The sequence below is a fragment of the Mesoplodon mirus genome (assembly GCF_964341445.2).
Source record: "Mesoplodon mirus genome assembly, chromosome: 7".
Classification (NCBI taxonomy): domain Eukaryota; kingdom Metazoa; phylum Chordata; class Mammalia; order Artiodactyla; family Ziphiidae; genus Mesoplodon; species Mesoplodon mirus.
The window spans coordinates 60,463,041-60,490,373 of record NC_138983.1 but is presented as its reverse complement, the minus strand read 5'-3'; the positions used below and the strand labels follow the sequence as shown (position 1 = coordinate 60,490,373).

The window sequence follows — 27,333 nt, the reverse complement described above, 5'->3', positions numbered from 1 at the left end:
AGGGCCCACTGGAAGCTGGCTGACCAGCCCTTTACGGGCTCCACTCTCCCTGAGGGCTTCATCGCCCAGCTCACCACAGGCCTAGGAGGCAGCTGCAGGGAGAGGAACAAGGTGGCCCCTTTCTAGAACTCAGCTCCATTCCCATCACAGCAGAGATGCTGCAGCCTTCCAGCCTGGGCCTCAGCTTCCTCCTCTACGAGTCCTGACCCTGAGCTCGGCCCCGTCTGCCAACCATGAAAGAGGCTCACACTCTTCTGCTATCACAGGACAGCCTCACTGATGCTTCTCTGCAAGCCAGGCTCCGTGATCCCTGCTCGCCTTGGTCTCCAGGAGCCTTTCCTATACAAGAGCCCCTTCCGAAGCGCCTTGGCACTCCACCAACTTTCTGAGGCTAAGCCCAGAGTTCAGATACTGAAACTGTGCCCCATAGAATTAACAGAAGCTGATAATAGAAATGATTGAACTTGTCTTATAAAACAACAGATAAGCGAACAGCTTGCTAAAACCCCTTTGATTGTAAATTGCCTTCATTAAGTTCACTTGTTTTTTTCTTTCTTTCTGTTTTCCTCCCTTTAATTGCATACCGTCCCAGCTTCATGTAGCCCAGCTGTTTTACAGGAACTTGGAGTCAGCTCCTGCCCAGTGTGAGCCGGCCAGGGACTGGTTGGCACCACCCTAAAACTGGGCCTGCGCAGATGTCTAATGAATGGCCTTCTGACATTAAAGGAATGGAAAACTCCACCCTCAGATGATGCTAAGGGCCTCCAACTGGAATATGCAGAAGCATTAACCCAGATGCACCTGCGCAGAACACCGATTTCCTTTTACCCTACTTCCAATCACCTCTCCCCTAGGACCACCCTCTTTTCCCATAAATACTCCAACCCCCTCGCCTTCAGTGAGGCAGATCTGAGACATTCTCCTGTCTTCTCACTTGGCTGCCTTGTGAATAAACTCTTGGCTGTAAACCACAGCATCTCAGCATTTGGCCTGCTGTGCATCAGGCAAACAGACCTGGTTGGGTAACAGTTCTGCTCCTAGAACAGGGGAATCCAGGCCCTTTGTTCCTTTCTTCATTGAAGTCCCAGAGGGACCCCAGCTTAGAGAGACCCGCACATACCCTTCCAGGCCTGAAGCCCACCTTTCCTCATTCTATTAGGGGCCAAGGAAGGGAGGACACTGTTTTAGGCCCCAAAGCCCTGGAAACTTGCCCACCACCTAGCACCACTGAATACTGGGCAGTTCTGTTCCATAGATACTTGTGTCTTTAGGATGAGCCTGGCTTGTTTGTAACTATTCCCAGGCCAAGAATCCCTGCTGCTGCCAGCTAATCTGTGTCCAGCCCTGCCAGCACCCAGCAAAGAGGAACCAGCCCCACTGTAAAGAAACAGCTGTCCACACACGGGCTTTCTGACCACGGTGCACTAGGACCATAGCTCCCTCACCATTCAAGACATAAGGGTGGGGGCCCAGGGCTAGTCCACTATGTGCTCGAACCACCAACCGCTTCCCCACATCCACTGCGGCCTCTTCAGCAGCCCCTATTTCTGTGTGCTACAGCTGCCAGTATCTGTGACTGAATATCCCAGTTACAGTTACTGTTGAACAGTAACAGGAGACCACGATTCCTACCCTCTCACCCCAGCTAATTATTGGCCCTTGGGTGGAGACCCCTGACCCAAGGGCAGCTAATCCAACGCAACAACCTTAAGAAAAATCTCTCCAAGGCAAGCATTCCCCCAACCATTGTAAACAGACCCCAAAACAGATCTGCAAATCTGAATGCAAGCTGTTTTCTGCAATGCATCTTGCAAAACCAACCACAGCTGAGCATAAATGAAAATCTTGAATTTCTATTTCTTTGGCAATTAACATTTCTTCATAGACCTGGAGGGCTTGGCTCAAAAATTATGAGTTAAGCCAATGAGATTCTTTTCTTCAGGGGTTCACACACACACACACACACAGAAAATAAGAACTTGTCAGTCAACAAGAATAAAATCACACCTAAAGGACGTGTGACAGTCGCCCTGAGCTGTCTTCCTAAGGGCCATTCCCCCCCCCATCATGGTTCCTTCCCGACAGACACGCCCCCCCCCCACCATGATCAGTGAAAGCACCAACACTGGTTCCCCAGCCTCCCTGGCAGCTAGGGTATGCACATGCGAACAAATCCTGACCATTGGGACCATATGAGAAGCTGGGGGGTTTCAGAGAAATCTTCCCATTTTATAAAAAGAGGACATATTCTACCTCTGAACACAGCTGTGTGTGTGTGTGAGGACAGGCTGCCCGGAGCTGCAGCAGCCTTCTTGCAACTGTTAGGGGACACACCTGAGGAAGAATCAACACCCTGAGGATGGTGGGGAGAAAGATAAGAAAAGCTGGAGCCCTTGAGGTCATCCCAGAGTCACTGATTTAACCCTGGTACTGCCCATCCTCTGGACATCTCGTTAGTGACATTTAAAACTCCTTACTGGGGCTTCCCTGGTGGCGCAGTGGTTGAGAGTCCGCCTGCCGATGCAGGGGACACGGGTTCCTGCCCTGGTCCGGGAAGATCCCACATGCCGCGGAGCGGCTGGGCCCGTGAGCCATGGCCGCTGAGCCTGCGCGTCCGGAGCCTGTGCTCCGCAACGGGTGAGGCCACAACAGTGAGAAGTCCGCATACCGCAAAAAAAAAACAAAAAAACAAAAAAACTCCTTACTGTTTATGCCACTTTCTGAGAAAGAATCCCAACTGACAGGTGTCATAAGGTAGGGTTGGATCACGCCAGGCCAGCACATGACAAAGCAGTAACTGAGGTTTATGACGAAGGAGAACAGCACAAACACCCAAGGGACATACAGATAGCATGAATGAGAAACGAGAAGGCACAAGGACTGCCTGCCTGAGCCCTCGAGCTACCTTGTTAGCTCCAATTTTAAGTCACATGGGATTTTTTTTTTTTTGGTAATAATTCAAGCGAGTCTCTGGTTTAAAGCAGTGCTTCAAACTTTAATGTGAATACAAATCACCTGGAAATGGTTCAGTGGATGAGGCAAATTCTAACTTTTTTTTTCTTGAAGACAAGCTATCAAGTGATGCCAAAACTGCTGGTCCATAGACCACAATTTGTACAGCAAAATCTTCTAAAAGTACCAACCTAAGGCAATCTAAAACCAGTCTGAAGAGGAGCAGTGGGTTTCTTCACGGCCTTGGATTCTATCTCCATACAGATAAGACCTGCTATGGAATGTGTGTGCCTTGTAAAATGACTTTCAGTTGCTGAGACCTAAAATACACACAGGTGGTCTCTGTGTAGAATCAAAACCTTAAACATCCAGCCCTGGTATCTTGGAATGTTTATATGAACTTCTGACCTCCCTAAAAGTACACCATTCATAGGTTGCTGATGGCCATAACTACTCCAAAAGTTTTATGAATGCAACTTTTAGAAAAATCTCTCTAAGGCAAGCATTCCCCCAACCATTGTAAATAGCCACCAAAACAGATCTGCAAATCTGAATGCAAGCTGTTTTCTGCAATGCATCTTGCAAAAACCAACCACCACATCGACTACTTTGGGATCAAAAATATTTTTTAAGAATCTTTCGGTAAATTATAGAAGTTAGATCCATACTTCATGCACACACTAAAAAGACTGAAGATGAATTCGAGTAAACCATGAGATACAAATCAAACTATAAACCTACTGGAGAGAGAATACAGGTGAATATTATTTGATCTGAGGTCAGGCAGGGCCTTTCTAGAAAGAAGAACTCAAACAGGAAAGACTGATAAAATTAATTACAATCCTTTTAAAGTCTTTGCCTCAAAAAACCACCATAAATAAACAACGTTTTAAAACAAAGTGAGGAAAAGAAATGTCACAAAGCAAAGGGCTAGTAAAAAGTCATTTAAACATAAGAAAAACATTAAAATCCTAATAGGGGTGGGGGTGAGAGAACACAAAATATTAACAGACCAGCCTAGGGCAGGCACACCCAAGGGACTCAAGGTGATCTCTGGTTGCGGGGTGGGGGTGGGGGGGTGGCGCGTGTGAAGAAAATATTCAAGCTATTTTCTTTTTTAAAGTTTTTTTTTTTTTTATGTGGACCATTTTTAAAGTCTTCATTGAATTCGTTACAATATTGCTTCTGTTTTTATGTTTTGTTTTTTGGCCGCCAGGCATGTGGGATCTTAGCTTCCACACCAGGGATCGAACCTGCACCCCGTGCACTGGAAGGTGAAGTCTTAACCACTGGACTGCCAGGGAAGTCTCTAGAGCTATTTCCTTAATCCGTCCTTTAAAAAGGATTTTCTATCTGGGACTATGTTTTATAATTTACATGTATTAGGACAGTTCTCCATATATGAATATGTATATTTGGAGAATGAATTTTTTTCATATTGGGGTAAGAGATCAAAAGTTTGGAGACAATACAGAATATTAATAAGATAATAAAAAAAAGCCTTCCTACTAAACAAAGAAATGCAAAGATAAAATGAAGCCATTTTTCCTATGAAATTAGTAAAGCTATTTTTTCAATCTTAGTGCTTGTTGATCAGGATACACCTCAAACCCTGCCAATGAAAATATAAATGAGTAAAATCTTTCTGAAAAGTGGTTTGGAAAAATGTGTCACAAGGCTTAAAGATACTAATACCTTTGATCAGAGTTGCCAGACTTAGCAAACTGTATGAAACATACTTATTAAAAATTCATTGTTTATCTAAAATTCCAACTTAACTGAGCATTCTGTATTTTGTCCGTTAACCCTGCTTTAACTCTATTATTCTACTTTCACGATTCTATCTGAAAATATTTCGATATAATGACAAATATTTCTAGACAAAGACAGTCTGTGCAGCAATGCCATATCATTAGTGAAAGATTAAAAATAATTTCAATTCAACATTAGAGAAATGGTTCCATAAATTCAGGCACATCTATACAAGGTAAAAATACACAGTCACTGTAAATTATGTATTTGTAGTCTTTCTTTATCCCACTTCATGCAGATATTCACAAGTTCTGCTGAAGAAATGTCCACGTGTTTCCTGCCCTGTATCTGCTAGAGATGGTACATACTGTACAGTACACATGCACTGTCTCACCTTTCTAAAGTTTAATAAGCTCTGAGTTCTAAAATGCATGTGGGGCTTCCCTGGTGGCGCAGTGGTTGAGAGGCCGCCTGCCGATGCAGGGGACGCGGGTTCGTGCCCCGGTCCGGGAGGATCCCACACGCCGCGGAGCGGCTGGGCCCATGGGCAATGGTCGCTGAGCCTGTGTGTCCGGAGCCTGTGCTCCGCAACGGGAGAGGCCACAGCAGTGAGAGGCCCGCATACCGCAAAAAAAAAAAATAAATAAATAAAATTAAAAAAAAAATAAAATGCACGTGGACCCAAGGGTTTCAGACTGAGGAATTACGGACCTATCATTTTCTTGAAGCTTCATAAAATTTTCTGTGAACACTACAGCCTGAGTCAGTAGCACTTAGCAGGACTGCAGGGGTTAAAAGAGTTAGCGGAGACGCAGGTGGGGACTTCTGTCCCATTATCAGCACAAGTCTGAGAGGACCACCAAGAACCGCCTTCACGTGGGGGAGGGATGAGGAGCCAGCTTGCAAACCTGACCTGTAACAGGCCTACCGGAGACCCATCCAGCAACCTTCACCTTCCTCTCTGGGCATTATCGGTTGCTACTGTAACGAATTACCACAAACTTAGTGACTTGCAAAAACACAAATTCATTACCTTATAGTTCTGGAGGTCAGAAGCCTGAAATGAATCTCACTGGGCTAAAATCAAGCCGTTGGCAGGGCTGCTTTCCCTTCTGGAGGCTCCAGGGGAGAGTCCAGTTTTCCAGCTCCCGGCAGCTGCCTGCATTCTTCGGTTCTTGGCCCTTCCGCCTTCAAAGCCAGCAGCAGTGGCGGGCAACTACCTTCCCCCACGACATCCATCAGACACTGACTCTTCTGCCGCCCCTTCCACTTATAAAGACGCCAGTGATTATACTGGGCTCACCTGGATAAGCCAGGCTGCTCTCCCTATTTGAAACTCAACTGATTAGCAACCTTAATTCCACCTGCTTCCTTCCCCTTTGCCACATACAGTAACTTATTCACAGGTTCTGGCCATTAGGATGTAGACATCTTTGGAAGGCCGTTATTCTCCCTACCTATGGGTATGCTACAGAGCTCCAGGCAGACAATCTATGTAATGAAAATGTTGAACAACACATATAATGAATATAATAAAGAGTTCTTCGGTGTTCTGAGGAAGGCATGGGGATAAGACTGTATTGACAGACTCCTGAACAGGAGTAGCTAGGACATCTGGGATATAACCTGTCTAATCACAAATGACTTGGCCTCCAGAAAAGAGGATCTCAACCTCCTTCGTCTGTGGTTTTCAACATCAACCTGCCCCTCCCAATTTAGTGGTCCTGTTCCTGTCGTGCTATCTCTGTGCATACTTTCCAATTTTGAATCAGATCCACAGGACTCTAGCTTTAGAAGACTGCATCCCAGCTTTCATCCTCAGACTCAGCTTAGGTAATAATCACATGCTCCCTCTGGCTTCCCAGCCCTGGACTGGGTGCAATCCAGATCATTTCCAGAATGGACTAGTTCCTTGCCTTACCCATTCCCAGATATTACTAGTCTTTTAAAGCTGACTGGCTGGTCTCCACAGGGAAGGAGACGGGTAACAAAAGCCAAAAATTTACAGCTTTGGTTACTCATCTGCTTCCCTTAGAGACTAGCAGGTGTGCAGGATTGATCTAGAGAGGGCAGAAGGAGAGTCAGGAAACCTGCATTCCACTCTAGGGGCAGGAAGGACTTCTAGGGCAAGGTGGTCTGAAGAGTAGGGGCAGCAATAAAGGGATGGATGAGGCAACAAGGTTCTAGTTTGTTGTAGGAAACGAGGGGCATGGTGGGTTCAGCTGAAAATAGAGACCCCAGCTAGGGATTATAACACAGCAAATTGTGCGTGTACTATCTGGGGGGAAACACCTTCCACGTTCGCTCTTCTCTGGCCCTGGATTTCCCCTTCTCAGGAGAACAACGGGAGGGCACAGGCAGGCTGACTGTGGAGCTTAAGCTGCTTGACCAGGCCCTACCCTTCTGCTGGGAAGGACCACCACCCACTGGGGGTTGGCCAAATCTGGACAGGAAGCAGGAAAAGACTGGACAGTGCACAGATGAAGTAACAGCCCCAGGCGATGGTGGCATGCCAGGGGCTCCGTGACCGTGTTCCCCACCCAGGCCATGGGCCTACTCACCAAGCTCTCCTCGAAGCACTCCTTTATGTAGGCAGCTGTGGGGCCTGGGATCTGGCTCAGGAGGGTTGCTCTCTCCTGAGAATGCTCCAGCATCTCCAGGGCCAACCTCAAGTCCTCGACGAGATGGAGCACCGGGAAGGGGTTCCCGTAGGAAGCCGTGGAGGCCAGTCCAGGCTCACAGGTACCATCGCTAATATCTACCCCTGTGTTAGTGCCTGGAACAAGAGAGAGGCAGGAACCTTGGTAAGAAGGGTGGATGCCAAGGGCAAGGAACTGATAAACAGCAAAGTTAGTGAAAGGGGAGAGGAAAGGGATGGATAAGAAGCTTAGAGGAACCACTTCTGCCTCAGCAGAATCACTCACAAAGTGAACTTTGCAGAAATCACCTTTCATCCTGGGTTGGGCATGAGAGAGGCACATGACTGCGCCCATTGGGACTGGCTTAGGGAAGCTCACACCTTCAGACAGCTGCGAAAGCACAGCTAGACCTCACCCACGACCAAGGACATGTGCGCTAAAATGGTGAGATGCCAGTCTTCAGCTCTGATATTAATAAATTTGTCCTCTTTTACATTATAGACTGCACAGATGGCCACCAAAAATCCGTCCCATCCTTGTGTGGGCATTCTACTCCCCTCATCCTGAGGTGGATGCTGACTCTGGGCTGGTCTAGTGACTTGCTCTGATCAACAGGATGCAGAGGAAGGGATGCTGTGTGGGGTCTGGTGAGGTTGAGTGAATCGAAATCTTTCTAGATCTTCCCGGTTGGGAGATTCTATACCCTCTGACATACTCATACTTTTGACTTGTATTTATTACTGTGTGTATCCATATCTCATCTCCCTTTATGGGCTGTGAAGTTTCCGAGGGCAGAGCCCCTGTCATAGTTAGCTAACATAGTTATCACACCCCCTGACCCGTGGATGGTGAGGGGGAATTGGACTGAATGTCTGTACATATGCTTGGATGAATAGCTAAGAGGAAGAGTACCTAGATTTCTCCAGAGATCTGGGATACTGGGTCTTTTTCTAAATTGGTATGTCCCAAATAGGACTGTTTTTGCCTTTCTAAACCCCACCATTAGGGACTTCCCTGGTGGCGCAGTGGTTAAGACTCCACACTGCCAACACAAGGGGCCCGGGTTCGATCCCTGGTCTGAGAACTAGATCCCACATGCACGCCACAACTAAGGAGCCTGCCTGCTGCAACTAAGATCCAACACAACCAAATTAAATAAATAAATAAAAGAAACCCCACCATTAAAAAAAAAGTCTTCTTTGCATAATATGTACAGTGATATATTTTTCAAACCAAAACTGGGGCAACAGAGTCTAACAAAGGATTCCTGTGCTTCTTTCATCAGTAAGAAACACTTTAGAAAATATGGTTCATAGTAGAATTTCTAGGGCATTTGGATTGTTTATAAAACCAACAGAATAAAATATTTGAAGTCAGGACTCTTGCTGGAAAATGTGGGCTGTAGGGCTACCACATCCATGGTTACACTGCAGCCCTGACGTCTAATTCCAGGTTCCTCTACTCTCTTAAAAGTCAACTTCCTACTTGCCATGGCAGTCTTTGGAATGAGAAATCCACACAGAAGGAAACAATTACTATTTGATTGCCGGTTTGCTTTCTGAAAGGGCAGGATAGAGGGAATCATGGATCACAATCCACAATCAAGTCCATGGCTCTGGGGAACTAGGAAACGGCCCTATTACCCACACTCTGATGTGTGCTCAGCACTTTCTGGCTCCTGCAAATACAATTTAGAGTTGACTAGGAGAGGCCACAGCCAACAACTTCAGGAAAGAAGATGAACAGAAGCAGGGCAAGACCCCCCAATCTCCAAACAAATGCTAAGTAATCCCTCTCCATCCTGGACACACTTCAACACACACACACACACACACACACACACATTTATAAATGTAGGATAAGTCAGGCCAGGAGTAGGTGGGAAGACTGAGATTTTCATTTACTTTATATCACTCTGTGGCCTTGGACAAGTTCCTTCCATTCTCTGGGCCCCTCCCTGCCCTAAATCCTTGGGATTCTTCCTTACTATTCAAATATTACATATGTGTGTAAATGTGTATGAGTACATGTGTATCTGTGTCTATTTTTCCATATGTATACACATGTAAAAGACTTTAATTTCTATTTCTTTGCAATTTCATCAACACACAGGCTCAGAAAATGGTCCAGAATGGTGAAACTTCTAAGGCCCAGCATTAGCAAAGGCAACAATCACCCAGGGAATTCCCTGGTGGTCCAGTGGTTAGGACTCAGAGGTTTCACTGCTGTGACCTGGGTTCAATTCCAGGTCGGTGAACTAAGATCCCACAAGCCTCGTGGCACAACCGAAATAACAACAACAAAAAACCAATCACCCAGAAGACTCAGTTCCATACTCCACACACATTCCCTACAGATGATCAGTTCCTATGGAAAAACTACAATCACAGAGGAAAATACATCAGAATAGGACTATCAGATGCAACAAATAAGAAAATGCATGCTTCATACCTGGGTTTAACAAAACAATACAAAAGAGACAATAACATAAGGCAAGGTGTTGACCCCTAAATTACGTCTCAGAAAACAGCAGCTCACCTCATGTTCAAGCCCGAATAAAGTTTCTCTTTGGGGGCAATCTCTCAATTACTTTATCTTGAACAACAAAGCACTCTTTAGGGAAGATAGATTAACACAAGGGACTTCAATTTTACATACAGACTGAAATCACTTGGGGAGTTTTACAGACTACAGATGCCAGGGTCCCAACCTCCAGAGGTTCTAATTTGATTGGTCTGAGGCTGACCTGGGATAACAAAAAGCTCCCCAGGTGATTCCAATGTGCAGCCTAAGTGGAAACCATTGACTAGCAAATCAACGTCAAGTTTTGACGTTTAGAGAGGACAACCTGAGAATTTTTATTTTAAGCACCCAAAACCGAAATTTAATACAGATTCAGTAATTGTTAGGGGAAGGTAAGACAACATAAAATGCAAACATAGGATTTCACTGAAAGCCTTTTAATGATCGCTTTCAAAAGCAACTAAGTATGTGTGTAGTAGTAATCAGGGTTATTCAGAAATGTTTTGGTTCTCTTCTACTTAAGCTCATAGTAGGATAACACTTCTGCCCCTTGAAGTTACTCACAGCCACATGACTTCCTCTGGGCAATAAACATGAAAAGTGATATGTGTCGCTTCTGGGAGAAAGTCTTTAGGTACCAGAGCACAATTCCTCATACCTCTTTCACTTGCTCTGATCTCTGGCAACGGTGGGGACTGAATCAGCCCGTGTTCCAAAGGGACGATGACGTGGACCAGAGCTCTAAGTAGACCCGGGGGGAACCTGTATGAGCTGTTTCAAGCTGCTGACATTTTGGGACTGTTTGTTACTGCAGCATAACTTAGCCTGTCTTCACTTACACAAAGTATATATGTTGAACAATTCAGAAATATATACAGATAAGATAAACTTCTAAAAAATGATCTTTTACTGCATGGACCACTCCACCTGCCACAAGCCACAGCAAGGGTAACAGGGAACCAGCATCCTCAGTGCTCTGAGCCCAATGTGCAGTCTGGTCCCACGAGGGGGTCTGAGCCAGAGAAAGGACCCCCCACCTCTCAGCCACATTCACTCAGTGTTTAGCCCCAAACACAGATCTCTGGGGGGCAGGATGAGAAACGCTGACATGCTGCCCTCCCGGGAAGACAGCCCAGCAGCTGGATGCCAGGAGCGGGGGTCCCTGTGTGTGTGGCTCCCCCAGCCTGGGGTGGGCTTCTGCCCTGTTGAGCCAGAGTGGGGAGGGAGGGCACACACCTTGGTTCAAAGACCACAGACGCGCATAGTTCTTACCAAGTTCTGATAGATTCTATGGAATAAATGTTTCTTCAATGAAATGGCTCAGGATCCTTTCCATAGAATGGCTATTTGCATTTTTTAAAAACTCATTTTCTCCAGCTTCACATTTGAGTGGATCTGCAGAGCTCCTCCCTTGGCTGTCATGCTGAGAGCAGGATGTCCCTGTTGCTTTATTATGCAATGAAATTTGAATTAAGATTATCACGAAACCCCCAAAGGCTAATAAACACTTGATGAAAAATGGCGCAAGAAAAAAAAAGGCCCTCCCAAAGGGACCCTCCACTTGCTGCTCCTCCACTGACCACTACCCACTGTGAAGCTTTCCCTTCTTCCTTGGCAAGTATTTTATTTTATTACCTTACCCTGCACATCCAAACTGTAATAAACTCATTATTGTTTACCTCTAATATACATTTGTTTGTATTACTCAAGGTCACAGAGACTTTCTCCTATGCTTTATTCTAAATGTTTTGTAGCTTCATATTTTGCATTTTGATTTATGATTGATCCAGAGTTAATTTTGTACGAAGTATGAGGATTAGGTCAAGTTTCTTTTTTCTTTTTTTTTTTAACTATGGCTATTCAATTGTTCCAACACCATTTGTTGAAAAATAAATATTTTATTTGTGGATGTTTAAAAAAAAGATCCTTTATCATGCAGATGGGGGTTCTCTGGCATAAGGTGAAATATCTGTTGAGAGCATCATATGTGAATTTTTAAAGTGCTGTACTTACAACAACTGAAAAGTGAAGATGATGGGCCCGAAAAGGGGGGTCCTGAACCCCCAGGCTGCAGACCAGTAGGGGTCTGTGGCCTGTTAGGAACCGGGCTGCACAGCAGGAGGTGAGTGGCGGGTGAGCGAGCGAAGCTTCTTCTGCCGCTCCCCATCGCTCCCTGTCGCTCCCCATCGCTCGCATTACTGCCTGAACCAGCCCACCCCCACGCCCCGGGTCTGTGGAAAAACTGTCTTCCACGAAACCGATCCCTGGTGCCAAAAAGGTTGGGGACCGCTGCTCTAAAACTCTGCACATCAAAAGTGCTGTGCATGTCAGCTGCACTAGCATTACCTGGGAGCTTGGTGGAAATGCGGACTCTCAGACCCCACCTCTACATTTTAGCAACAGCCCCACATGCTCTTCAACTGTTCTGGGATGCCAAAATTATTCAACAAGCAGCTCTCATAATGATAAACACAGTATGTTGGAGATAAATGTAAAACGGTTGAATAAAATTATTATTAAAAATGTGCCAGTGGCTTCCCTGGTGGCGCAGTGGTTGAGAGTACACGGGTTCGTGCCCCGGTCCGGGAAGATCCCACATGCCGCGGAGCGGCTGGGACCGTGAGCCATGGCTGCTGAGCCTGCGCCCGGAGCCTGTGCTCCGCAATGGGAGAGGCCACAACAGTGAGAGGCCTGCGTACCGCAAAAAAAAAAAAAAAGTGCCAGTGAGATAAGAAATCCATAATTATTTTACATAACGCTTATAAATATACAAGTAACTTAATCAATAAATTAATATTATGAGTACTTGTCTATTTGGGAATCTATTTGGACATATATGATATGTTTTACATAATTGAAGGAAAAAAATGAGAGAAATAGAAACTTTAATGAAAGAATAAGAAGGAACGAGAAAAGAACAGGACAATTTGAAAAAGAACCACGTGGAAACCAAAACGAAGAATGCAATTATTCAAGTGAGAAATTAAGTGCACAGGTTAAATAACAGATAAGAAAATTACTGGAATGGAAAGTGGAAGGAAGTATATAGAGTGAAGCAGGAGCAACAAAGAGAAAATGGCTATGGATTTGTCACAAATAAAATCTTGAGTCTTCTCAGTTTAAAAGACACACACTGGGGGCTTCCCTGGTGGCGCAGTGGTTGAGAGTCCGCCTGCCGATGCAGGGGACACGGGTTCGTGCCCCGATCCCGGAGGGTCCCACGTGCCGCGGAGCGGCTGGGCCCGCGAGCCATGGCCGCGGAGCCTGTGTGTCCGGAGCCTGTGCTCCGCAACGGGAGAGGCCACAGCAGTGAGAGGCCCGCGTACAGCAAAAAAAAAAAAAAAAAAAAAAAAAGACACACACTGAGTCCCAAAAACGATACATCAAAACAAACCCATCCTAGAAACAACGCAGTGAAACTGAAGAACACCAAGGATAGAGGAAATTTAAAAGCAACCAGAGATAAAAGACAGACTGTCAACAGACTTCTCATCAGCCAACTCCCGATGACCACAAAATAATATCTACAGGTAGCTACCAACCTATAACCTGTACAAGATAAACAACCACTCAAGATTAAGACTAAAATAAGGACATTTTTCACATAATGATTCGTGCAATTTATTACTGGCAGGCTATTCCTGAAGCGATTTTAAAGGATCTATTTCATGAAACAGGAAAAACTGCACCAACCAAAAAGGAGTGGGATGAAAAACACATACGGGGGCGTGCAGGGAGCACCCAAGAGTGGCTGCAGCCAGGGTCTGTTTCCCAGGGTCAGCTGCAGCCACCTCCTGCCTCTCTGCAACTCTTCCAAAACCAGCAGAAGAAAGGCCATGTGAGAACACAGTTAGAAGAAGATAGCCCACAAGCTGGGAAGGGAGGTCGCCCCAGAAATCAACCCTGTTGGCACCTTGATCTCAGACTTTCTGGCCTCCAGGACTATTTTCTATTTCTTCTTGAAGCTCTTCAGGGGTACACAGTATGACAAAATGCATGAGACAAGAATATTTATAGCAAGTTGTTACCCAGGCAGAGCCTTTGAATCCCAGAGCAGCTGCAGCTTCACCCTCAAGACACAGATCTGCAGCCTCCTGGGCACCATCAGACACCTCCAATGAAGACCCAGAATGGAGACCATTGGGCCATATGTCCTGTACATTCTCTAATGACTACTTAGACCTAGGGTCTTTGTTTCAACACCTTCCTTTGAGAGCTAAGACTAGTTTATGTAATATGGGATGATGAAAGAACTTAGATTTTGAGATCTGATGGATCTTGTATTTTTTCCTAATTATGCTTTCTAGTTAAGCTCTCTATGCTTCAATTTTCTGTCTGTAAAAAGGGGGTGGCGGGGCTTCCCTGGTGGCACAGTGGTTAAGAATCCACCTGCCAGTGCAGGGGACATGGGTTCAATCCCTGGTCCAGGAAGATCCCACATGCCGCGGAGCAGCTAAGCCTGTGCACCATAACTACTGAGCCTGTGCTCTAGAGCCCACGAGCCACAACTTCTGAAGCCCGCACGCCTAGAGCCTGTGCTCCACAACAAGAGAAGCCACTGCAATGAGAAGCCCGAAGTCCGTGCACCACAGTGAAAAGTAGCCCCTGCTGGCCACAACTAGAGAAAGCTGGCACGCAGCATCAAAGACCCAACGCAGGCAAAAACAAACAAACAAACAAACAAACAAACAAATAAATTTTAAAAAAGGGGGGTGGCAATACTGTTCATCTTTCACAAGTTTCACAAGGATTAGGTAAAATAATGCATTATGATATCCGATAAAAATAAATGTTCAATGAATAATAAATAAATAAATGAATAAATAAATAGCACAATATTTTGGGGTCTATAAATCAAGATGACACCAGAACACAAAACTAAAATAATGTGGAAGATGGGGCAGTGATGGGAATTAAAGCATTCTAAGAGTCAGGTATTACTGAAGAGGAAGACAGAATTATTATTCTATAAAGATACTTATCTTTAGCCTTTGTGTTAAGGACGCATGTTAAAAACGTGAGCATTTTTTTGAGCATTAAAAAAATGCAAGGATGAGGGCTTCCCTGGTGGCGCAGTGGTTGAGAGTCCACCTGCCGATGCAGGGGACACGGGTTTGTGCCCTGGTTCGGGAAGATCCCACATGCCGTGGAGCGGCTGGGCCCGTGAGCCATGGCCGCTGAGCCTGCGCGTCCGGAGCCTGTGCTCCGCAACGGGAGAGGCCACAACAGTGAGAGGCCCGCGTACCGCAAAAAAAAAAAAAAAAATGTAGAAATAGATGTTTAACTTCTTAAAAGAGATTTAAAAACAACTTGATCAATATAACAGAAGCCAGCAAGGCAAAACCAAAAACAAGTTTAAAAAAAGTTAAAAAGAAACAACAGCATAAAACAGAGAAATAAGTACACAGATACCTATATACTAGTAACTATAATAATTATAAATGCACTAAACACCTATTTATTTACTTATTTAGGTTTATTTTTTATTTATTTATTTTTCTTATTAGTCATCCATTTTGCACTAAACACCTATTTAAACGCAAAAATATGAATAATGGAGAAAAAGTAATCCAGTTCTTTGATGTTATTAAGAGAGATATACAAAAAATTATGACACTGAATGAGTGAAATTTAATGTGTTCAAAAAATAAAACTCAGGACTTCATGCATTGGAGTAGGTATTTTTGATCAAAATATTAAAACCAGTCATACAAACACACACACAATCACTGGATAAAATGATAAAAAACAAATAAAAAATCATCTGAATAGACCTATAAATAATTGAGCCATAATTTAATATTTTTCCACAGAGAAAATACCAGGCCAAATGCTTTTACAAGTTAGCTCTAGCCAACATTCAGGAAGTGAATATTTCTAATCTAACTGGTGTTCAGTAGAGAAAAGGATGGACTGCTCCCAGCTGTCTCGATAAGGAGAGCCTGCCAGTACAACTTGTAGACCAGAGTGTGAAAGGTGCCCCTGGAACTGAACAATTTAGAAGTTCTGAGTACTACAAAGGCAAATTACAAGTCTTCTCACTGATGAACTCACATATCAAATCCTAAACACAAATTTACAAAACTAAATCCCATAGTGTGTAAAAAAGACCCTCTCCTTTGGGAAATGACAGGTCAAGCAGACCCAAAAAGAAAATTAAAAAATAAAGTGGTGATTATCAAAACAGCAAAAGGCACATAAAGAACTATACCTCAAACAACTAGAGATGGCACACTGTATTCAAGCACATATAAAGCATTTTTTCAAAACTGACTACAGACTAGGTCACACACAAAGTCTCGACAAAAATCAAGAATCGCTATTATGGGTACTATTCCAGTCTCCATATTTCTGTGGGAGGGGAGAGTGGTTTCTACCTGCCTCCCCTTACTCAATTTTTCCTCAATGGCGGAAGGCCTCTTCTGATGACAGCACTAAAAGATGGAATTCTCTCTGGCGCTGCCCGTCCCCGTATGCAAGCGTTAGCTTCTGAGGAAGCTTTTTCTGAGACAAGCTCTGCCCCAGAAGGTGGAAATCTGTAGCCTGGGATTGAGTTCAATTTGGGGTATGTGTGTAGGATGAGTGGATTCAAGGTCCTTCCTGACTGTGGCTTCAGGTCAAGCTAACTTTCCTAATCAGTAAAACTCATGATAAAGCTGATATTTTGATCTCTTTCTGTCTGACTCCTTTGTCTGTTCCTTGACTGGCACCAAACTAGGAGGGGAATAATGGGCTGTTATTCTTTTTAAACATTTTATTGAAGTATAGTTGATTTACAGTGTTGTAAGGGATGTTATTTATTGATCTTTGTGGTAGACAGAATAATGACCCTCCCAAAGATGTCGACATCCTAATCCCTGGAAACTATGAATGTGTTTGTTACCTAATATGGCAAAAGGGACTTTACAGATGTGATTACGAATCATGAGATGGAGATATTATCCTGGAGTTTTAATCACATGAGCTCTTAAATCATAAAAGGGAGGCAGAAGAATGTGTCAGAGAGACGTGACATGAGGACTTGCCCTGACATTGCTGGCTTTGAAGATGGAGGAAGGGGCCATGAGCCAAGGAAGGTAACTGCATTATAGCTGCAACAGGGCAGGTGGTAACAGACTAGTTGTGCTCAGAAAAATCCCAAAGGACACCCAAAATTTAAAAACACACATACAGGGCTTCCCTGGTGGCGCAGTGGTTGAGAGTCCGCCTGCCGATGCAGGGGACGCGGGTTCGTGCCCCGGTCCGGGAGGATCCCACGTGCCGCGGAGCGGCTGGGACTGTGAGCCATGGCTGCTGGGTCTGCGCGTCCTGAGCCTGTGCTCCGCAACGGGAGAGGCCACAACAGTGAGAAGCCCGTGTACCGCAAAAAATAAATAAATAAACAAATAAATAAAAACACACATACATACACTTTTTAAAGCAACTGAACTGAAAGAAATTTTCAGAGCTCAGTAGCTCAGGAGAGAGAGAGCATATGAGCTGGTGTTTGTCCTGTAGGCCAATTCCCTGGTGGCTTAACACCTCAGCTTGAATGGGCCACTTGAGGACAGGAGACAAAGCTTAGGGCCTGAGCAAAGGGAGAGGTCAGATGGAAGACCTCTGCATAAAGCCAGGATGCAAAAGGGCAATATCCTCAGTCTACCAACTAGAAAAAAATCACCCCACAGAAGGAAACTTGGCCTTGATTCTGGAATAAGCACACACATAAACAATTTGATGTTTTCAAACATTAAAAAGGGGTAAGGGAAGTGCAGAAAGAGTGGGACAAGTAGAAATAAAAAAATAAAATAGTTGATAAACAAATGGGACCTAATCAAACTTGTAAGCTTTTCACACAGCAAAGGAAACCATAAACAAAATGAAAAGACAACCTATGGAATGGGAGAAAATATTTGTAAATGATGCTACCGACAATGGATTAATTTCCAAAATATACAAACAGCTCACACAACTCAATAACAAAAAAACAAACAACCCAATTAAGAAAAGGCAAAAGACCTATACATTTCTCCAAGGAAGACATACAGATGGCAAACAGGCACAAGAAAAGATGCTCAATATCACCAATAATTATTAGAGAAATGCAAATCAAAATTACATGAGGGGTCATCTCACAACAGTCAGAATGGCCATCACCAAAAAGCCTACAAATAATAAATGCTGGAGAGGGTATGGAGAAAAGAGAACCCTCCTACACTGTGGTGGGAATGTAAATTGGGGCAGCCACTACGGAGAGCAGTATGGAGGTTCCTTAAGAAACTAAAAATAGAGTTACTGTATGGTCGAGCAATCCCATAACTGGGCATACATCTGGAAAAGATGAAAACTGTAACTCAAAAAGATACAGGCACCCCAGTGTTAACAGCAGCACTATTTACAATAACCAAGACATGGAAGCAACCTAAGTATCCATCAGTAGATGAATGGATAAAGAAGATATGAAATATATACACATACACACACAATGGAATATTACTCAGCCATTAAAAAGAATGAAGTAATGCCATTTGCAGCAACATGGATGGACCTGGAGATTATCATACTAAGTGAAGCAAGTCGGAAAGAGAAAGACAAATACCATATGATATCACTTATATGTGGAATCTAAAATAATGATATAAATAAACTTATTTACAAAACAGAAACTGACTCACAGACATCAAAAACAAATTTATGGTTACCAAAGGGGAAAGCTGTGGGGAGGGATAAATTAGGAGTTTGGAATTAACAGATACACACTACTATATATAAAACAGATAAACAGCAAGGACCTACTGTATAGCACAGGGAACTATATTCAATATCTTGTAATAACCTATAATGGAAAAGAATATATATATATATATATATATATATATATATGAATCACTTTGCTGTACACCAGAAACAACACAACATTGTAAATCAACTATACTTCAATTTTTAAAAATAAATAAATAAAAAATTTTAAAACACCTTCAAAATAGAAGGCAAAATATCCACAAGTATAGGGGATAAAATACACCATCTAGCAGAGTAATTTTAATATGTATTTCTCAGAAACTGGTAAGATCAAGCAGACCAAAAACAAAAAACAAAAAACAAAAAAACCCAACAGTACTGGTAGAGAAGATTCAAATAAGTTGGATGTAATGGACAATTATAGAACATGGCACGTAATAACTGGAAAATGCACACACCTTGCAAGCACACATAGAACATTAATGAAAACTGGCAATGTTCTTGTCAAGGCTACAAAGCAAGTATCAATAAATTCCAAAGAGTAAGTATCAGAAAACACTTTAACCACAACAGAATTAAGTCAACAATCAATTTTAAATACATATTGTTATATATTATTGGTTGATTTGTTAAGTTGAACAGATACATTCAAGTAAGTAGAGCAGAAAATGATAAACAATAAAGAACAGATATTCAAAGAAGTTAAATATGTATATATATTAAGCATAGATACATAATGCCTATATATCTATATATACTGTGATGGTTAATTGTATGTGTCAACTTGGCTAGGCCGTGGTACTCAGATATTTAGTCAACTTTATTCTACATGTTTCTGTGAAGGTATTTTTTTGATGAGATTAACATTTAAATCAGTAGAGTTTGACCAAAGCAGACTGACCTCCATAGTGTGGGTGGGCCTCACCCAATCAGTGGAAGAGCTTAATAGAAAAAGATTGACCTCTCTAGAACAGTGGTCCCCAACCTTTGTGGCACCAGGGGTCGGTTTTGTGGAAGACAATTTTTCTACAGACCAGTGGTGACAGGAGTGGGGGCAGGTGTTCAGGCGGTAATGCGAGCCAGGGGGAGCAGCAGATGAAGCTTTGCTCGCTCACTGCTTACCTCCTGCTTTGCGGCCTGGTTCCTAACAGGGGTTTCCGGGGGTTGGGGATCCCTGCTCTAGAAGAAGTGGGGATCTTCCAACAGATGGCTTTCAGATTTGAACTGCAGCACTGGCTCTTTGCTGGCGCCCCAGGCTTATCCTGCAGATTTTCATACTTGCCAGCTTCCACATTCATGTGAGCCAATTCCTTAAAATGAATCTCTCTCTCTCTCTCTCTCTCTGTCTCTTGCTCTATGTGTCTCTCTCTATACACACACACACACACACACACACACACACCCTATTGGTTTTGTTTCTCTGAAGAACCTGGGCTGATACATACACACATTTAACTATTTACAGAATAAATAATATACATACCTACTATGGTGACTGATCAGCAAAAACAAGTCAATTCTTTGAAAAAAGTAGTAAAAAAATAAAGTCTCTGGCAAGATTGATCAAAAAATAAAGAGAGGGCTTCCCTGGTGGTAGAGTGGTTGAGAGTCCGCCTGCCGATGCAGGGGACACGGGTTTGTGCCCCGGTCCGGGAAGATCCCACATGCCGCGGAGCAGCTGGTCCCGTGAGCCATGGCCGCTGAGCCTGCGCGTCCGGAGCCTGTGCTCCGCAGCGGGAGAGGCCACAACAGTGCGAGGCCCGCGTACCGCAAAAAAAAAAAAAAAAAAGAGAAGGCACAAATAAGCAATACTAGGATTAAAAAACAGATATAACAAGCAGCAGAGCTTAAAAAGATAAAATACAATAAGCAACCATATGCTAACAAAATGGAAAACATTGGTAAAATACACAAATATCTAGAAAAATATAATGTGCCAAAATTCAATAGAGAAAAAATTAAAACCTGACTATCCCTAACCATTACAAAAAGACAATCTTCCAATGAGAAAATACAAGGTCCAGATGGTTTTACAGGTCAGTTCCTATAATTACAACTATAAGCAAGTTGTAGTTGTATTTAAGTTGTATTTAAGGAACAAATGATAATTCCAACTTTACTCACACTCTTTCAGAGATTAGAAAATGAGGCTACAGAGCCATAAAGGAGTGAGAGGGCTCTGCCAGCAAGGGAAGAAAACAGAATGAGGGCTGTTGAATAGGGCTCGCAGCCCCACTGTGGGCCATTTTGACCTCTTTACACAAAGGGCAGTCTTTGACATCTTAGCCCACTAGAGACCTCTAAAATTCCACCCTGACTCTCCTCAGGTCAATTTCATAGCAGAGGACTCTCAACCTGAGTCCTGACTGGGAAACAGGTGGCTTTGTTACCGATGACCACTCTGCTGATCGGCCTCGGAGAGGGTACAACAAGACCAACGAAATGTTCAGAGCTTGGACTCAATCACCAGCCTTTAACACCACAGCTGAAATCATTCATGGGCCAAAGTGAATAATCACAGTCTTGATCAGAACTTTCTCTGCCCTCAGTCTTTTTTTTAAAAAAAAAAAAAAGCAGACACTAATCAGAGTTGGCAGAAAGGCCAGGACAGAGCAACCTGTTTGTTTAACTGTTATAAAACACATTCCTCCTAACTATTCCTCATCAATGCGTATAGCTCATAGATAACCGCACGAGTAACCTCCTGCCCCGGCGAAGAGGAGTAAGTAAGTGGTCCCCTGGGTCCTGACCAGGGGTCCTCTGGTCCTATTACAGATACAGTCGCTGACCCCCATTAGCCCACAGCTGAAGCCCTATGCAAAATTAGCTTATGCGACAGTTGCTCTGGGCTATCCAGAGGGCTGTAATTAAGCAGTATAGTGTCCAATTTCGATCATCAACGGTGTAATTCAATTATGGTGTTATTTGTAGGCTGAATCACAGGGACTAATCAGGAAGAAGACCAGATCAAAGGTTAACATCATACTGGAACTTACAACAATGGTCTTTTGTATTAGAAACAAATCATTTTGACAAGAGTCCTGGGTTTTTCAACAGTCACTTCTTCCCAACTTTCTGCTATAAAATTCTTGGGTTCTAATTAAGTACAGTCACACCCGGGATACACTTATTCAGGTTTCAAGAATCCATCTTAGCAAGGAGTTTCACTTCACATTTCTGCTTCATTTCCTACTTCTGCTTAGAAGGCATTTCCTTCTCTCACACCTCCAGAGCGGATGAATGCCTTGAGATGATGAGGGTCACCATGTGTGGCCCTGCAGGGGTGTACTTGGCACTTGTGTATCGGGATGTCCTCTAAGTGTTCCCGGCCTGGTTGCTCCTACGAGTGATCGTCTCTTGCACTATTTGCACTGTTCACATTCATTGGAGGAAGGGGGCACCTTTTTTGCATTAAAGGCCTAATTACATCAACATCGGTATCACATGCCCTAAGTATACTCTTTTGGAAACGCTTTTTGGAAAGAGTTTTGGAAAGTGAAGAGTAGCCTATCATACTATAGAGTAATTAATAAAGGGAAAGTCCTTGTTAGATAGTGTTATGTTATGATTATTAATAATCATTATTCAAGGAATTGTGTCTATTTTAGTAGGAATCCCTGTTGTTTCTGCATAAGTGCTTGCTATTGCGGGCATGCAGGAAGCCCATAAAAATTTCTTCCACTGAAATAAGTGTAATTGTGTTTTCATAAAGTGAGAGAATACAGTCCTCGGGCACTTGCTTGAGTACTTTAACAGATGCAAAAGCAACTGAGTGTTGAAAGTGTTGGTGGTTATACCTGACATCCTTCGACTTCAAATGAATGAGAGAATAGAAATTTAAAAAGGACGATTTTAATGTTAACACAAAAACGTCACTTCTGTAGGATCTGTGTATCATGATTTGGTGCCACAATCTTCCAACTTTCTTTCAGCTGCTCCACCCTTAAGCAAAGGAGCCCTCACTTGGAAGTTGAATGTGTAAGAGAAGAGAGCAAAGCCATTGTGGCCAAGAGACGGGGTGGGGGCGGGGGTGGGTGTGGGGATGGGCAAGAACAGGACTGGACCCTCCACCCAGTTAACTCTCTTCTCCTGTAGATGGCCCCACAGAACCCCAGGGCTTGGCTACACTTCGCCATAAAACCAACCCGGGAATGAATGGAGCCCAGAAGAGGCTCAGATGGCCCTAGACTCAAATCTTAGTTCTGTCATTTACCAGCACTAGAGCTTGGGCAGCGAAAATAATGTCAGTACTAATATCAACAAAACCAAGGGTAACCTAGACCAGCTGAGCACTTGCTAAGTGCCAGGCATTGTGCTAAGTGCCTTCTTTGCCTTAATTTAATCCTCCCAATAATATGAGATGGGTACTGTTATTGCCACTGTTTTATATATGAGGAAACTGAGGCTCAGAGAGGGATTAAGCGATTCGCCCACAGTTTCCACAGCTAGTAGTAAGTGGCTGAGCTGGGATTCAAATCCCCACAGCCTATCTAACTCTGCAGTCTACATTAATTAATTACAAAAAATCCCTAAGCTCTGTGGCCCAATTTGGCCCAGCCAACTTGAAAATGAGGATGGTTTTAATAATCTTGAGGAAAAGTATCCCACACAAAAGCATTCAATCATTATCATTCTTTTTATTGCACACGGCATAGAACATATGCCCTCCAGACACTCGCTAATAACCTCAGTGTTGCATTATCTGTCAAATAGCTCCTGTCAAACGTCTGTGTGAGCCAATTACTACATAAGAGATGGCTCACAGGAGGTACCAACCACTGACTCTTCAAGAAAATTAGTGATTTATTATTCCAAAAGAATCAGCCAAACAAAGGTACAGGTAGAGAAAATAATCAACGAAGTTCAGCATGCAGCCAGATAAAGTATAGGCACAGAAACCAATAACTGCCTCCTAATCAATGAAAAGGGGAGTTTATTCACAAAAGTAAATAAAATACACGTGACATATATCTATTAAACCTCTATTCTGTGTTGCACTGAAGATGCAGCAACAAAGCCTCTGTCATCATAGAGCTTACATTCTGATGCATGAGGCACATAATAAAAAAAGAGACGAATATGAACGTAATGGGTCAGATGGTGATATGTGCTATAAAGAAATTAAAAAAGGATAAAAGGATGGGGCTGATGTGGGGATGCTATATTAGAGAGTGTCAGGGAAGACCTCAGACATGGTGATATTTCAGTACAGATCTGACCTGAGTGTACTTGGAGGAGAACATTCCAGCAGAGGGGACAGCAAGCACAAAGGCCCTGAGACAACCAGTGCTAAAGTGAGACAAGCCAGATGGAAAGTGTAGGGGGGTGCAGCCACAAAGGCAGTCAAAAGCCAAATCATATAGAGTGTTGCTCGTTATGACGGGGACTTCAGATTTTTTTTTTTTTTTTAGATGTTGGGGGTAGGAGTTAATTAATTAATTAATTAATTTTTGCTGTGTTGCGTCTTCGTTTCTGTACGAGGGCTTTCTTTAGTTGCGGCAAGCGGGGGCCACCCTTCATCGCGGTGCGCGGGGCCTCTCACTATCGCGGCCTCTCTTGTTGCGGAGCACAGGCTCCAGACACGCAGGCTCAGTAGTTGTGGCTCACGGGTCTAGTTGCTCTGCGGCATGTGGGATCCTCCCAGACCAGGGCTCGAACCCGTGTCCCCTGCATTAGCAGGCAGATTCTCAACCACTGCTCCACCAGGGAAGCCCAGGACTTCAGATTTTTATCCTGAGATGGGAAGCCATTGAAGAGTTGTGGGGAGAGTGATATGATTTGATTATTTTGCTGCTCTGTGGAAGACAGGCTACAAGGGGGCAAGAGCAGAGCAGAGACTACTCAGAGACCATGCATTAATCTTGGAGACCCCAGGCAAGTCTAGGAGGCATGCACAAGCCTTAGTTAGACAATGAAAACTACAAAACACAAATGGGTGAAATTAGGGCCTGAACAAATGAGAACGCCGCTGTGTCCCTAGAGAAGACTCAGTATGGTAAAGGTTTTTTGTCCCTCATTAATTTATCAAGAGCTAATATTTTATAGTGCTTACTATATGCCAAGCTGTGTTTTAAGCACCTTACATGTATAAGCACAGCAACCCTCTTAGGTGGGTTCTATTATTATTCCCATTTTAATATGAGGAAACGGAGGCATGGTTCATGCAGGTAACTTGATGCAGAGCTAGGATTTGAACCAAGCAGTCTAGCTACAGATGCTCCCCCGACTAACCCACAAAGAATGCCTTGGAACATCTTAGACCACCTCTCTGCAAAACTCTCATGTCTGTTCCAGAGAATTCCGGGGAACCCTTCCAGAAGAAGCCTGCCAGGGTGGAGGCCTAAGGAAATGGGAGAAGGAGGGAGCATGTAGTACTGGAAGGGAAGAAGGAAGGGTTCCACACGACCCACACCAGGGTCCGCCCTCCACACCCACGGCAGAGCCCCAACCAAGGCAAGGCCCCGAGGATCCAGACATGTAGTCCTCTCCCAGAGACAGAGGGGATTTTGCCAGAGACTTTGTCATTTCAGGAATGCCTGTGTGGGGAAATAAGGAAGCAGGAGGAGGAACTGACCTCACACAAGGCTACCTTCTTTAGGCGGTGTCCCATTTACCCATCCTAGCCATCCAAGAGCTCTGCTCACTCCAGGGCCTCTCAGAGTCTCTTCCTTGCCCCTTGGCTGGGGGCTCAGCAGTGCTGACAGCCTGAGATGGTCTCAGAGTCTGACACTGTGGCTCTGATCTCAATGCACAGGAGGCCCCGGAAGCTTCCAGATGCGACTCCCTGAAAGGACTGCTAGGAAACCCATGCTCTTGGCCATTTCCTCTCAGTAGGGCTTCAGGGACCCTGATCTAGAGCAGGACATCCCAACCTCTGGAGCCTCTGGAAAGTGGGATGTTAGTCACGGCCTCCCAAGGACCCTTCTGTCCACTGAGAAATTAAGAGCCTGACAGATGACATCTAGAACACGTCCTCCACCCCAGGTGCAAACACCCAGAGCCTTCAGTGCGTCAGGTGTATCTGCAGGATGGAAGGAAAGGCAAGGGGGCAATGCCTGGTGCTCTGTGCATGCCCTGGGCTCTAGCCACACTCAGCCCAAACCTTCTTCCCTATGTATGGAGCCCTAGCTCCATACAATGAGGAGCAAAGTCCCAAAGAAACACACCCAGTCAACAAATAAGGCCACGGACCTGTATCAGGTAAGGACAGAAAGAAGGCCTGGGGCCTGCGGGGAAAGATTTCCAACAATGACAACTGCTTATTCTAACCAGTATGGGCTTCAGTTGCCCCCATCAAGGAGTTAATCAGCCCAAACAGCCCACTGGCAGTCCTTTCCAATTAACCAGTTTTGCTGGATCTCTTCTAGAGAATAATCCTAACTGGCTAAGGCAAACATGAAGCCAAACAGTTACGATGGATAAAAAAAACATATAGAACATTCTTCAGGTGATAAGGTGAATCAATGCAAAACTGCTTCCTGACTCTCAAACAAACTGGAGACCAGCTGGGAAAGGGAGCTGACACCAGTGCTCGGGGCAAAGTCTGTGAGATTGCAAGTTTCAGCTTGAGTGTAACTCAAGCTCTGTGATGTGCTCTGAAAACTTTACAGTAAAACCAATCTCACTGCACCTGTTGCAGCCAGGACCCACACTGCGATACAGTTATACACACGCTGATAGATGGCGCATCTGCACCCTCAACAGAGCCCCAGACTCACACCAGACATCAGAGTCCAAGTTTGCACTGTTAAAAAAGAGATGGCACACACAGTAAAATAAAAGAAATCCAACAGGGGCCTTCTCTCTGCATCCAAAAGAAAAGTCCAATGAGAGGAAACGGTTTCTCAGTGCGGAGGATGAGCTTTGGGTTGCCAGGACCCCTCCTGACCATACCTGCAATGATCCCGTCCATCTGCTCCAGGGCAGCTTCCAGCACGTGACTCGCATCAGAAGCCATGAGGCCTTTTCCCTGCTTAGTCTCCTCCTTCTCACTGAAAAATTCAAATACAGAACAAAGGAAAAATTACAGAGTTCCACATTATGTACCCAAGACCGCCAAGCCCTCTCAATTCCACCATCACAACCACACTCTCATAGGAATCTTGGTAGCCCACGTGTGGTTTCTGCCATCTCCGTGGCTTCGCCTTCCAGGCACGAGTGTTCTTAATCCATGAATCTTCAGCATGTGCTTGTGTCATGAAAAGCCACTAGGGCTCTCCAGAGTGACCTGCAGCAGCGAGACAGCGATTGCCACTCCTACCATCATTACAGTCACGGCTCCAGAAGCTCCAGCCACCCCTGGGGAAGGCTCAAGGCTCCCCTAGGAGGAGCCTTGGGGAAAGCCGGGATGTGCCCTGCAGCCGTGGGTCGCAGCCGGCATTGGCGGTCTTATACCTGCATTTGTCTCACACCTGCAATGCTCTCCTTGGGCTGGTGTGACCCAGGCTGAGAGGCCTCAACTGCCACTTTCACTTCTCAAGTGGGCCAACGGGCCCCATCTAGGAAGGCTGCAGGCGCACTGTGGTGGGGAGAGTACTGTCCCTGGAACCAGGAGCACTGTCTCTTACCATTTTAGTTCTACTCCACCCAGCACCATTCAAGGTACATAATCCCACCTTCTCAGGGCTGGAGAATTTCTCCAAAAATACAGTCTAGCCACTCCCCTAATGCTGAGTCTCCCTTCTAATGGTAGAGGTTGCAACTGGTTCCATTCTCCAGACAGCTCTGCCTCTTAGAAAGGTCTTTA

General features: G+C 44.4%; 1 protein-coding gene across 6 annotated transcripts in view; it reads right to left on the bottom strand.

Annotated features, from left to right (window-relative positions):
• The window catches only part of LOC309808678 (synaptotagmin-9), a 388,309-nt gene that overhangs the window by 96,052 nt on the left and 264,924 nt on the right, over window positions 1-27,333 (bottom strand). For 3 of the 6 annotated variants that reach the window (XM_082629228.1, XM_082629232.1, XM_082629231.1), the window contains exon 8: window positions 26,481-26,578. In XM_082629228.1, coding sequence (XP_082485354.1) covers window positions 26,481-26,578 — 98 coding nt within the window. Of the gene's footprint in view, window positions 1-7,265; window positions 7,481-26,480; window positions 26,579-27,333 lie in introns of those variants that run through there. The other 3 variants (XM_082629233.1, XM_082629236.1, XM_082629237.1) reach the window with 2 other exon arrangements.